We start from the raw sequence: 13,499 nt of genomic DNA on the forward strand, positions 1-13,499 counted from the left end.
AAGGCTGCAAAGTCAGAATAGAATTGAGTAAAAAATTAAAGCCAGGGCCGAGACCACCCAACTACACCATTAACAGAGATAATGAAATCCGCCATGTACAATACGCGTCGACGTCAGCTGTCAGAAATGGAGTTTCCTATGCTGACATGACAAGAACTAAATCTGAAAACAACTACAGCGTTCCAGCTAGGAGCACAATCACTCATAGCACTGGGGAGCAATACAACTCTAACAGGAACCTTGCCACCCTCGAGAAGGCAATCTTGGACATTAACGCAAGATTGGATCAACTATTTAAATTAGTCATGGAAACGATTGAGTCCAACAAAGCTTTTCGTGATCTAGTCCACGTTCTGATTTCGAAAAAATGATAGTCTCAAACCTAAAAATCGGATTATGGAACGCAAGAGGGTTAGTACAGAAGAACGAAGAACTTCGACTTTTTCTTACTGACCACTCTATAGACATCATGCTAATTACTGAAACTCATATGCGCCCTGGACTAAAAGTATACACTCCAGGCTATGAACAATATTATGCCAATCATCCAAGTAACAACGCCAAAGACGGTTCTGCAATCTTCATCAAAGCCAATATTCGCCACAGTCAAAATAAATCAACTATGCGCACTGATGTACAAGTCACCAGTCTCGATGTACCAACGAGTGGTGGTATTATCAAAATAGCTTCTCTGTATCTTCCTCCAAATAAGCCTTGGACTAAAAACGACTTTGATCAGCTACTTATCACATTGGGCCCCAAGTGTATAGCAGGAGGGGATTACAATGCAAAGCATCAATGGTGGGGCAACCTAAGGGCATGCAGCCGAGGTAAACGACTACAAGAGGCCATCGTATCTAGTTCTAGCGAAGTTCTAGCTACAGGTGAACCTACCTTTTACTCATCTAACACTAGACTGACGCCAACAGCTTTGGATTTTTTTGTCGTAAATGGGGTGCCAATAAATAAACTTTCAATTGAAACAAAATACGACCTATCTTCGGATCACCTACCCTTAGTTGCAACATTAAGCCACACTCCCCAATATAAATCCAGAAAGAAATCCTTACTAGCTCCCGGCTCCTCTGTCGAAACATTTAGGAATGTCCTAGACAGAAGCATTAACCTAAACATCGACATAAATTATCCAGAAGACATCGAAGATGCTATAGTGACGTTCATGGACACAATTAACGTGGCTGCGGCACTTGCTACACCAGGAAACAGAAATTCTCCTACTCAGAGTAGACGCAGTATACTTCCACAAAACGCTTCAGTTCTCATACAGCTCAAACGAAGAGCTAGACGAGAATTTTCCAGAACAGGAGACGCACGCGCCCACAACATTTACAAAAGGTTATCAAATCGTCTTAACAAAGTCCTGGTGAAAAACAAACAAGACCACTTTGACCAAATGCTGGAAAATGCAAGTCCTGACGCATCGACTAACTACTCGCTGTGGAAACTCACGAATAACCTTAAAAGACAAGTTATTCCAAAGGCTCCCATCAGAAATCCGGCTGGTGGTTGGTGCGGCTCCAGTCAGGAGAAGGCCGATATCTTTGCAAGCAGTTTAGAGGATAGATTTAAGCCATTGAATCTTACTCCGGCAGAACACCGAAACAGGGTGCAAACACTCTTGGACCAACCTTTTCAAATGGCTCTCCCCACAAATCCTGTTACTTTGGAAGAGGTAGTAACGCAGATTAAAATGCTGAAACCTAAAAAATCGCCTGGTGAGGACCTCCTAGACAACAGGACGCTTAAACTCCTTCCCATCAAAGCGGTACTTTTCGTAGTCCTATTGTTTAATAGCGCCCTAAGGCTGGGACACTTTCCAAACAAATGGAAATCGGCAATCATAACGATGATTCCGAAGCCTGGAAAGCAACCCACTGAAGTAGATGCATATAGGCCCATTAGTCTTCTACCCGCGCTAGGGAAAATGTTGGAAAGGGTAATACTAGAGCGCATCCTCAAACTTCCAAGCGTGAGCCAAGCTATTCCAAAGTGGCAGTTCGGTTTCCGAAAAAGTCATGGCACTCCAGAACAGCTGCACCGAGTGACAAACTTTGCTTTGGAGGCAATGGAGGACAAGATGTATACAACCGCTGTATTCATGGATATACAACAAGCCTTTGATAGAGTATGGCATGATGGTCTTCTAAGTAAACTTAAGACCCTTTTGACGCCACAGCTATTTCTTCTTATCAAAAGCTTTCTATCGAACAGACAGTTCAGTGTGGTTGTCGATGGCGACAAATCGTCTACGCGTACAATCTTAGCAGGTGTACCCCAAGGCAGTGTTTTAGGTCCGACTCTTTATTCGCTGTATACCTCCGATATGCCGGATTCCTGGTGCTGTACAGAAGTTGAAGACGAAAACATTCTCATTGCAACCTATGCGGATGACACCGCGGTAATGGTCAGAAGTACAAGCATGAGTGATGCAACCAGGGGCTTACAGGAATACGTGACGGCCTTCGAGGGGTGGGCAACGAAATGGAATATCGGCATTAATTGCAGCAAATGTGCTTGCGTTACATTCACAAAAAGGCCCTTGAACTGCTCAGGAATTTCCATGCTCGGCTCCACACTTCGACACGAGACCTTCTACAAATACCTCGGGGTGATTTTGGACAGAGGACTAACGTTTCAAAGGCATACGACGATGATCAAAAAAGCAGTACTTTCAAAGGCTGCAAAAATGTCGTGGCTCTTTTCGCCGAGAAACAAACTCTCATTGGCAAATAAAGTTCGCCTGTATAAATCCATCCTGACCCCAATTTGGAAGTATGCGTTGCAAGTATACGGAATTACGGCCAGAACTAATCTGAACAAAATAAGAGTTGCTCAAAGTAAGGTCGTTAGATTACTATGTAACTCCCCCTGGTACATGAGAACCAGAGACATCGAAAGGGATCTTAATATTCCAAAGATAGGCGATGTACTGAGGACCCATGCGGAAAGATACATGTGGCGACTCGGTTCCCACCCCAACACCCTGGCGAGAAGGCTTATCCATCCCCTGCGAAAAAGAAGGCTGAAAAGATTCCACCCACATGATCTCCCATCGAGATTATTATAAATATTTTTTTTAAAGCTTAATTTGTAAAGTAATGTATATATTGCCTATGCCTATGCTGTAGAAATTTATGTAGAACCTGGTAAAGCTGCCACATAGGTAGCAGTAAACTTGTTTAATTCCAATTAATAAAATTTACAAACAAAAAAAAAAAAAAAAAAAAAAAAAAAAACAATTTCATTGGATAATCAGTATAAAAGGTTTTGCAATACTTTCTCTCATCATTCTTAAATTGTTTCAATGATTTTAAGTTTATTAACTTCTGCCTAAAATGGTGGCCTAAGGTCTGCGGCATCTTAAGTGTTTATTTCTTGTTTATTAGCAGTTTTCACTTCGCACATGCGGGAAAAGGGAATAATATAAAATCAAGAGTCTGCAATGAATAGCGCTGGCTGTTCGTTTCCACAACTCATCAAAATGAGCAGCGGATACTTAATCTGATTTACTCGCTTCAGACAAGTCAGAGCCACCAGGATGGCAGCCGAGGCCCTGGCAAACCGAGCAAACAAGCGTCTTCATAAAAAGCGACATCTCGACCAGGCCAAGAGTGGATTTCTGGGGGCAGGAGGATGGGGGGACCGGAGTACCGGGGGAGAAGTGTCCCAGGACTTTGGCTGCTCATAGCTGGCGTTCTGCGGCGTTGTGTACATCATAAAACGGCGATAAGATAACCATGCCCAGCGACAACCGACCGTGGCACTTGCCGTCTCCAAGCCCTGGCTATGCAACACCCTCTAACCATCCTGCTTTAGATTTTTGATACCCCCTATATACCTTAACTGGCGGCACTGGCTTACAGGATTTATGGTGAAGCAGTTTTTATGAAAATTTAAAATTTATCAAACCACACATGCTATTAATTCAGTGAGAATTTTCAATCCCAAATTATAGGACTACTCCCTAATACTCTTTTGTAAATATGAAAAATCAATAACATTATTAAGACATCTAAAGATTATTTTTAATTTTATTATTATTTTAAAATTGCAAACGCTTTACTGTATTGTCCTGCATTTCTCTTAAGAATTTATTTACTACAAATCTCAAATACCTATTAAGCGGTATCCCCAGAATGGATACATTTGGCTCCCAGATTTATTTTTGATTTCCATTGCCCGACGGCCTTGGTCCATCTCCCACCAAGAAAGAACTTCATGCAGCTTTTTCCTCCCACTTTTGTTGGTTTCTGGGCTGGCAACATCTTTAGTGTGATTTATTTGGACAGAGCACAATGTACTTTCTTTTCAAATAAATCATAAATTTCAACGCACCGCCGTGCAGTACACAATTGCTATTGATGTGGTACCCACTCCAGATTTTGCCCCTCTCATCCTACCAATAATTTTTGCCCACCGCCTGGATTTTTCCCGCATTTTCCCAGTGAGCCTTTTCAAGCTTGAGATGGCCTATGGTCGCGTTGCGACAGCAATTGAGTTATCCAAAAAGGCTATCTAAACAGAAAGGAAGATGTATAAGCGTTCAGATATTTCATATTAAATTTATTGTGTTTTTATGGCACTTGGGCATTCGGCCTAAGTCGCACAGCGTTTTGTTTGTCCTGCTGAAAAATGTGAAACGGATCTGGACCCTCTGCAAGGCCGCAGGGAGAATTATGAGCTAAACGCGACACGCATTTAAAACGGAATGGGTGGAACTTAAATGGGTGGTGGTGGGTGGTGACATCCCCTTGCGAAGAACTGACCAAGTCGAGTTGGAAACACATGATTTGTGGCGGTTTTGTTAAGCCAGCCAGTCAAGGGAGATTTAGTCGCAATGTTTTGGCCTTTAATTTTGATTTACAGACAACACTTCATTTTGCATTTCCGAAATTACTCTGACAACACTGTAGTTGAAAGTTTAAAAAAATATATAAATTTAACTAACATGTTTTTATTAAATTTATCACAATTTTTCTATTTTTATAATCCTAGACATTCATAGGCGCACTCAAATACGAGTAACTTCCTTCTCCTTATTGACCTCATCGATTTGAACCTGAACGGGAGTACGATATGCACTTTGAACCATCATGGACACCAGGACCATTTCAACCAGAATAAGGATGTTGATGATAGCTGTAATAAATGGTAAAATGTTATTATGTTATAATGTTTGATTATGAGTCGAAAATCGCGTTATATCTAAGATATTTTGAAGTATTTGTCACGGTAAGATACTCACTTTGCTTGTACACGGTGTGATTGATGGGATACTCCCCGCCCATTTTGATGCCGTCCAGCTGGTCGTAAAGGACCAGATACTGCAGTTTGCATAGCATCACCACTAGTTGGAGGCAGAACATCTTCTTTCTAAGCTGATAATCCCCACGCACCTTTGAAATCATCCGCACAGTGATTTGGAGGGACCAAACGCTATGGATGAACAAACACTTAGTTAGCATGTTTTAATAATAAAAACGAATAATATAATTACCCCAAGACAATGGAGCTGATGATGAAGGGGATGAAGAAAAACATGACCTGTCGGTAAAGCTGAATGTCCCTGTAGTACAGAATGTTCATCACCAGCATGATGGAGCCCTGCCAAAAGGGCATTTGCCATACCTACGAAAGAAAGTTCCTTTATAGAATAATATTTGCTTGCAAATCCGATTTCGGGCATACCATGTATCTGGAGATGCAGAGCTTCGCCTTGGTAGGAATCACCATCGGCAGGCAAAGGCAGCAGCAGCAGCACGGTGGAGTATTTAGTTGCACCGCCTCGGCGGCCGTCTCCTTCACGTAATTCTGCTCCGAGCTCACGTAACGGAAGAGCAGTGTGCGGAACACGGGTCCGCCGACCATGAACATAACGTGCATCACCGTGTGGCAAATGAACCAGGAGTAGGGCACCAGAATGGTAACCAGGGCAGCCACTGAGATAATCGGATACAGGCCCACCATCATAATCGAGGGTCTCAGCAGCGGCTTGTCCAGGTGACGACGCAACCGGGAGGCAGTCGTTGCGAAGATGCTGATGTTGAGGATGGTCAGCAGGGTGGCTATGAAGATGGCCAGGCTGAGGAAGGCAGTCATGTCTGTAAGTGAGTTCCCAACAGTCCAATAAGTAGGCAGAACGGCAAGGAGTTTGTACAACATATTAGTAAAGCTATTAAATATACGGTCAAATGAGCAGCCGTAACAAAATAGCACTTACTATATTATATTTTAATTTAAATGTAAAAGTAAAATGTTTAACTAATATGTAAAAACCTGGTTGTAAAAAATATTTGGTTTTAATGATAGCATGTTAAATTTTTATAAATATTCATTTTGTATGTATTAAAATATAGAGGCGCAATGGAAGCACTCATAGTCAATATTATGGTGGGTAAGAAAGAGGTAAAATCAATATATCTAAAACAGTACAATAAATATATGTTTTCTCAATACTTAAACTTAATGTAGGAATATCCAGTACTCACTCTCATAATACTCTGCCACTGTGGGGAGTGTTCGCAGGCTATTTGAGTTGTTTCCGTTTTGGTCTAAGACCTGGGATATATTTTCCGAGGGGTCCATCATGGAATAAATTTCACTGGCATTCATTGTGCGTACTTATAGTGATAAATTCAAACTGGGGCAAGTTGGTGCAATACTTCCTGGTTTTCCTTGGCTTTTGTTACAGCACTTCACTTCACATCTTTATCATAGTTGACTGTGTACCAGCTTGCAGACTTTGCACTTTATTAGCACTCAAACATGTATCTACATGAGGAACACAGAGATTTTTGTTATTTTTAAATATTTCAGGTGAAAGTAGAAACGTATTTTGGTTAGTAATGAATTTGATCCCAAATAAAAGCATTGAACTTTACTAGTTCAAATTTTTTGCTTGTTTGAAGTAATTAATAATATGTAAATATAATATTATGCCGTGCTCGTATTGGATTATTGCTAACCAAAAGTATAGACGAAGTCTACCCTCTGACACGATCGCCAGGAATTTCCGTAATTAATGGAAAAAAACCACCGATGACACATCTTTTCCGAAGCCTTTTTACTTTTCGATAATTCCATGAATTCCCTAGTAAAGAGATTCAGTAACTTTGTGAATTTCAAAAGCAACTGAGAAACAAATCGCGTTTCACTGACTTTTTATATGGGAATCCGACCACTCACGTGACAGCCAACAAAATCAATTCAAACAAAAATTTACTATTCTGGGGACATGAATATTTAATCGAACAAAGTGAATTAAGTAAAGTCGAGTTCCTCGACCATAAGATACCCTCGACCTATCGATATTAATTGAAAGTTTAATAAGTTTTAAAAAGTGCGATCGTGGCAGTTTTGGGCGGCTTGTGGGCGTTAAAGTTGGCATGGCAATATGTTTCGGCTTTATACACTTTATATGGTCGAAAACGCTTTATTTCTCATGTTACATACCTTTCATGGAATTTAGTATGCCCTTTTACTCAATGAGTAACGGGTATAAGCTGAAGTAGACAAAAAGTACAAAAATACTCTTCTTTTAACCGAATTAAATGATCTTCGCTGCAATATTTGTCAAGCTTTCAACTTTTTGTGCACTTATAAGCTTTGAGTGTCGAAAATGCAAGCAGCTTTAAACGACCTAATTAAACATGTTTAAACAGTTGGCAATTCAGTAAAAGAGCATTTAAACGACAGTAAGCGCCAACTAGCCGTGATTTTCATAACAAGTCTGAGGAGACGAACACGTGACCGAAGCCTTAGGCGAAACAACAGAGTCCAGTCAGTTTTGTGAAACTCAAAAAAGACCGATCCCCTCAAACAGATTAAAATGAGGAACTGGTTTTTGAAAGCAGACAGTAGGCAGGTAACAAACCGGCCATACACAAGTGAATTTTACGAATAGCTTGCCTCATTGCGCAGCCCATTATGTAACCTCTTTGTTATTGTCCATTTCCAAACTGGTTTCATATTTTTGCACAGTAATAACACATACTACGTGTTGAAAGTACCCGTAAGCACACTGAAACATGATTCAACATCTCGTAGCACCACCAACGACCTTCAGATCTGCTCCGAAAACGTGTCAAAGTCCCCGCGATCTGACCCCAATATAACGTAGTCCGGAGTTGTGGAAGTGAAGAAGAATCATGGCTTATCGCCTTAACGCCAGAGATCACAATCCCACATCTGAAAATCCCATTTCATCAGCTTGCGAAAAGAGAGCAAATCCACAACCAATTTACAAGCCTGCCATAAATCATTTTTTAAGCAATTAGCATTCCCCGAGTCTTTTTCTGTTTAGCACATTCTAAGGTGCGTAAAACAAACCGCGAAAATAAGCGTCATAGATTTAATATGTATTTGAGAACAAGCATAAAGTAGGTGTATATATGCACTTTTGGTTGGATTTTTAAAAGATCGCAAATGAGTTTGGCACGCTATTATCAGCAAATTTAATATTGCAAAACAAAAAAGATTTTCAAAGTCTTAGTTTTCATTAGTTTTAGTTCAGCCTAAATTTAAGGCATAAATGAATTGAATTGTAAATGCTGACAAAAACGAACCAAGCTTTGCACTTTGATATTGCCACTTTTTTGTGGGATCATTGATGAATGGGGGATTTTTGCTTCTTCATTCATATGAAAAAAAAAGCCCACTGCTTTTTGCCGACTGTCATCTATTGGCCGGCCCTGACTCTTGGCCAAGATTCGGTTAACCAAATTCGAATTTCTTGGCGAGACAAAGAGCTGCAGAGTGAATGGGGAAATACACGACCTTACGCAATGCAAACAAATTGAGCAAAGCGGAAAATGCTTGAAACCCAAAATAAAACCGAAGCCGTAGCCGAACATCGAATGCCAATGCAAGTGCATTTTCTGGGACAAAATCAAAATCAGAATACAGACCTCAAAATGTAATTTGTTTTCTGGTCGACATAGCAAATGATTTCCTGCTTAAACTCGCAAGAGGAATTTGCACAAAGTGAGTTAAAGATGCAAGAATTCCCCCATCTACGCGTACTTAAGATAGCAGTTCATTAGGGAATGTGTCAAGTGAAGACATCCAGGAATGACAGCTATCTAGATAAAAACGTAATTAATTTACTTGTCTGATAAGCTGCTTCACCTCCCAATTGCCACATATTTTCGACATGAATTGGGCTAGAGCAAAAACATTTTGTAAGTTCGCAGAATCCTTTGGGGAAGTACATAGTTGCAGTATAAGTTAAAATCTTGTCAGAGAACGCAAATATTGTTATTTGTTATTCTTTTGAATAAATTGTTTCAAATAAAAAAAAACATCAGGTTTTCTTGGCTGTAACCTTGACCATCACAGCACTTTACGTTTGCCCTTGGCATTGCACTTCATTGAATGGTTTAACGAATTTCAATTATAGTCAGATGCATTCCAAGTTGTCTTTAATTCATTTTGATTGCTCGCCGTCAACGAACGAAGAGTAATTATTCATTACATGTTCACACTGCTGGCCCGATGATCATCATACATCTAACGAATGTTAGCGGTAGATCACGAGTTAAGCCCATTATAGCTGGGTATCAATACTTTGCACTGCAGTTGGTTGAATTATTTTGTTTAATTTTGCACTTTTCTCTATTTTTATTTGCTGCTTACACTTCACACTCCCTCTTTTCTCTGCTTGTTGAGCACTTTTTAGCCGCGTATGTCTTATTCGCTCGCGCTCTGTTCACCAACTGAAAATGAAACTCAAAATATTGTAGTGCCCATGCCGATCACGAACGCGAATGCGCCCATCACAGACCACGGGCTATAATGCTGGCAAAGTGGCTATAAGCGTGTGTCTGTGTGTTTGGGCCAAAACAGAGAATAGCGGTAGCAATAGCAACAATACATGCACACCTGCTGACGCGATGTGCTAATCGACATTTGTCGATTGCAAACGCCGCTGCTGCTGGGAAAAGTTTTCTTAGCACTCGCTCAATACGGAAGTTGGCTATTTGCAGATCAAAAAGCATTTACTCTGGACAGCCGAAGTGGCACGAAAATAGGCTAACACTTCGGTAACCATTTCGAAATGAAAAGATAACTTGATGATCGAGAGTGAAAATTTTGACGTACCAGTTAAAAAAAGTGTGTAACTTCCATATTAACTTCCATTTAACATCCGAATGATTGTTTACGTTTACATATTTTTTTAAGTACTGAACATATTTTTTGTCATATACAAGTCCCTAATGTCTGTCCAGCGATATTCGCAATTGCCAAGCCATGAATATTGGATAAATATTCAGCACTGGCTTTCGTTTTTATTTTATTTTATTTAATTCACGCATTTTAGGGCCCTGAGGTCCACTGTGCAATTGAGAAAATTGCACTCCTGTCTTCCGGTCCGTCCAACCCAATTTTTATCGGCATCGCTGGGCACTCAAGTTGAAAGCTAATTTTTATAGAAAAATGCCATCAGCTTATTGAGAAGCCCAGAACTTATAAATTTCATGCCAAATAGCAATTAACATGTCCAACCAGGCGATAATTACTTACTCCAGGTTCGATATCCACCTCAGGGACTTGAAGTCGCGGAATACAAATATCGTGATATACAATGAATTTAATAGCGGCGCTTCAGCTCTTAATTTGCACGCCCGAGAGAAAAACCCTAGGTGCGATTATATTAATCGAACCAAGCGGGGACACACAAATTTCCCAAACAATTTGATATTCAAATTAAACTCATTAGAAATGCTATCAAGCCGAGTGGACTTTGCGTCCAAAACACAGCCCGCCGCGGGGTTATACTCGAACTCGTATCAAAAAACGTAAATCTAAGGCACATCCGCTTACTAATTTAATGAGCGGTCCAATGGACCTTTTTTTTCTGTCTCTCTTCGCTCGCACTTTTTGTAACCAATCTGAAATTAAATGTTAATTATTCGACCCAAAAATTATGCAATTAATTATGCCTCAACTGCAAAAATGCCAAGTTTGTTTGTTTTTATAGCAGAAGCTACGGAGGTGGCTCATAAAAAGATATTATGATGGCAGACCGCTGCAATTCAACTTATAATTTGCAAATAAATCTAATTTTGCAAAGAGGGTCTGAAGTGATAAGGCCAATTAGTGAAGGAGATCGAAAGGGAAAAAAGGGAGGTCAGTTTGAAAAAAGCCGGGAAAAAAGGAGGGCTTTTTGCAGGGGCAAAGTTTGCAAACTGATTCAATGTAAACGCTTAAAAGTTGTGTCTGTAAACAAAGAAAAATTCATTTTGCGTTCACATCGGGCTGTATTATGTGGCAAAAAGGTAAAAAAAAAGGATAATTATTTTTATTTACATTCTCATTTACATTTACAACGAACTCCATTTATTTAAATGTAATTTTAAGCAAATATTTTCAGCTTACAGATTTCAGAAAGAAATATAAAAAAACAATAATCCTTAATATTAATATACATTACAAATCATAATAACGCAAATGCAAATATTTTGTCTTTTCATCTTTATATTATTCACCCCGAAAAATAAATGTTATTTACGTTAGCTTATTATCTTTTAAAAGCATTCAAATATATGAAAATAGAGAGACCGTGCAGATAATGGCTTTATAACATAGTTAAATTTAACTGTATTTAAGTTTGACATTTAGTACATGCAAGAACTATGAACATAGAACATAAAAAATCCATGTATATTTATAGTTTGCCTAGAAACATATGCATATGTAAAAGAAATCCTACCATTGTCTCATGAATTTTCAAGAAAACACCATGGGTTAACCCGCACCGAACTCCTTATTTGCTGTCAGAGATGATTTCTTGCTACCATTTCTTACCTGCAACCTCCAGCAACTGAGCTCCTTTGGATCCCAACCTCCTTCAAGTGCGAACATTCTTTTGAAAAAGTGGGGTCAGCGGTGAAGCAAACTCTACTCTAACTTTAAAGAAAAGATAAAATTTTGGGGCCCGAGGCGACGCCTTTGAAGAAGACGTCGCCAATTCAGCGCCTTGCCAGCTTTGCTTGTCGGTTTTCATTTTCTCGCCACTGTTTATTTGCCGCCTTTGGGATTTTCTTATGTTTTCCTATTTTCTTATTTTGCTCATTTTTTCGCGCTGCTTTTTCGCAAAAAAGCAACAATGCAGCCGCCATTTGAATAACACAAAAAGACTTTGAAGGCGGCGAGATGAGGAGCGGTGCCCGGAGCTGACTTGGCGTTCATTTCTCGGGTCTTTATGCTCTCTGATTCATTCAACTGTCGCTGTTGTTTCAATTTCAGTCCGCACCTTCGTTCCCCCGCTTTTCGCCAGTGTTGTTTGCTGTTTAACGAAGCAAATCAACAAATTGTAATGATGCCAAAGTCCTTTTCTGCGTTGCTTGCACTTTTGCCGCCGCCCTTCCACAAATTTGGTTTTGTTTTATTCTTCGTCTCGAATGGCAGACCCGAAACTCATTCAGATCAAGAAATTACAGCAGCGCTTGACAAGGTCGAATTGAGGATACCCAGTGAATGCAAATTAATGGCACTAAATGCAATTGACGTACTAATAAGTAGAAACTAGTTTCTCTCTATTGTAAATTCCTGTAAATACCCATATATTAGTTAGTGAACAACAAAAGCTTTCTAAGCAACCATCCAAGTATATATAATTATATAATGGCTTTCCACACAGGCGAAATCCCTCCGAAGAGTACGGATGAGAGGTATCCCAAGCCCGTGGCCCGGAACCCGCATCGGCAGCCCTTTTTTGCATGGTGCGCTCCACTTGAGGCGCAGTGTGGCGTAAAATGAATTGAGACATTCGGGCTCGCATAGAAAAACTCGGATTCTCGGGCCGAAAACCGCAGAGGTTCGGAGGTCCTTCAACAACAACTTCTGTGCTCTGCACCGTCCTGAATGCAAAAGTGGCAAAAGTTTTGCCCCACTCGGCCGATGAACCACTTGAGCCCCCCCACTTCGTTGTGCATTCAGGTGTGAAGTTTTTGGTCGGCGCACAAAAGTATGCTACAAATAATTAAATCATGCTAAGGCAATTGCTGTAGTGTGTTAGTGTGTGAAGAGAGAGGAAGGGGGATAGAGAGAGGGACCGGAAGCACTCGCTCCTTCTCCCTCGCGGCGAGACAAGTTCAGTGCCGCCTTAAGGTCCTTGTCAGCCTGCCATCCAGTTTGATATTAACTAATCGATATTTATATTCCCAGCTAACTGCGACCGCTTCTCCTGACCTTTCATTTCCTCGCTCGTTTGTTTTCCATGAATTGGAATTTGCATATGACACAGGACAGGAGCAATGGACCCACAAAAACACGGAGGCGAAAGCCAGTAAGAACATTGGAACGAGGCCGAAACGAAATCGCCAGTGGCAAAACACGCTGGCCTCTTCCATCACGCTGGTTTACTTTTTGCGATGGCCGGCATTTCCGCTTCCGCTCAAAATGCACACCGAAACGATCAATTGCAGAGCCAGAGGGAAAGTAAAACTTTAATAATTTCTTATTTGTAAGTGAACTGT

The 13,499-nt window shown here is 40.4% G+C and overlaps 1 protein-coding gene across 5 annotated transcripts; it reads right to left on the reverse strand.

The window, feature by feature from the left end:
* Window positions 1-4,848: 4,848 nt before the first annotated feature.
* LOC6535000 (organic solute transporter alpha-like protein) lies at window positions 4,849-9,773 on the reverse strand. Of its 5 annotated transcripts, none has more exons than XM_015195487.3 (6): window positions 9,655-9,773; window positions 6,510-6,792; window positions 5,710-6,122; window positions 5,519-5,649; window positions 5,267-5,457; window positions 4,849-5,160 (listed from the first exon to the last, which is right to left on the reverse strand). In XM_015195487.3, the coding sequence occupies exons 2-6, from the start codon at window positions 6,631-6,633 to the stop codon at window positions 5,033-5,035; spliced, it is 987 nt and encodes a 328-aa protein (XP_015050973.2). In that variant the 5' UTR covers window positions 6,634-6,792; window positions 9,655-9,773; the 3' UTR covers window positions 4,849-5,032. The 5 variants fall into 5 exon arrangements, with proteins under 5 accessions (XP_015050973.2, XP_015050971.2, XP_015050972.2 ...); XM_015195485.3 differs by lacking the exon at window positions 9,655-9,773 and adding an exon at window positions 9,494-9,579; XM_015195486.3 differs by lacking the exon at window positions 9,655-9,773 and adding an exon at window positions 9,127-9,568.
* Window positions 9,774-13,499: the final 3,726 nt, after the last annotated feature.

The sequence above is a fragment of the Drosophila yakuba genome, chromosome 3L, assembly GCF_016746365.2.
Source record: "Drosophila yakuba strain Tai18E2 chromosome 3L, Prin_Dyak_Tai18E2_2.1, whole genome shotgun sequence".
Lineage (NCBI taxonomy): Eukaryota > Metazoa > Arthropoda > Insecta > Diptera > Drosophilidae > Drosophila > Drosophila yakuba.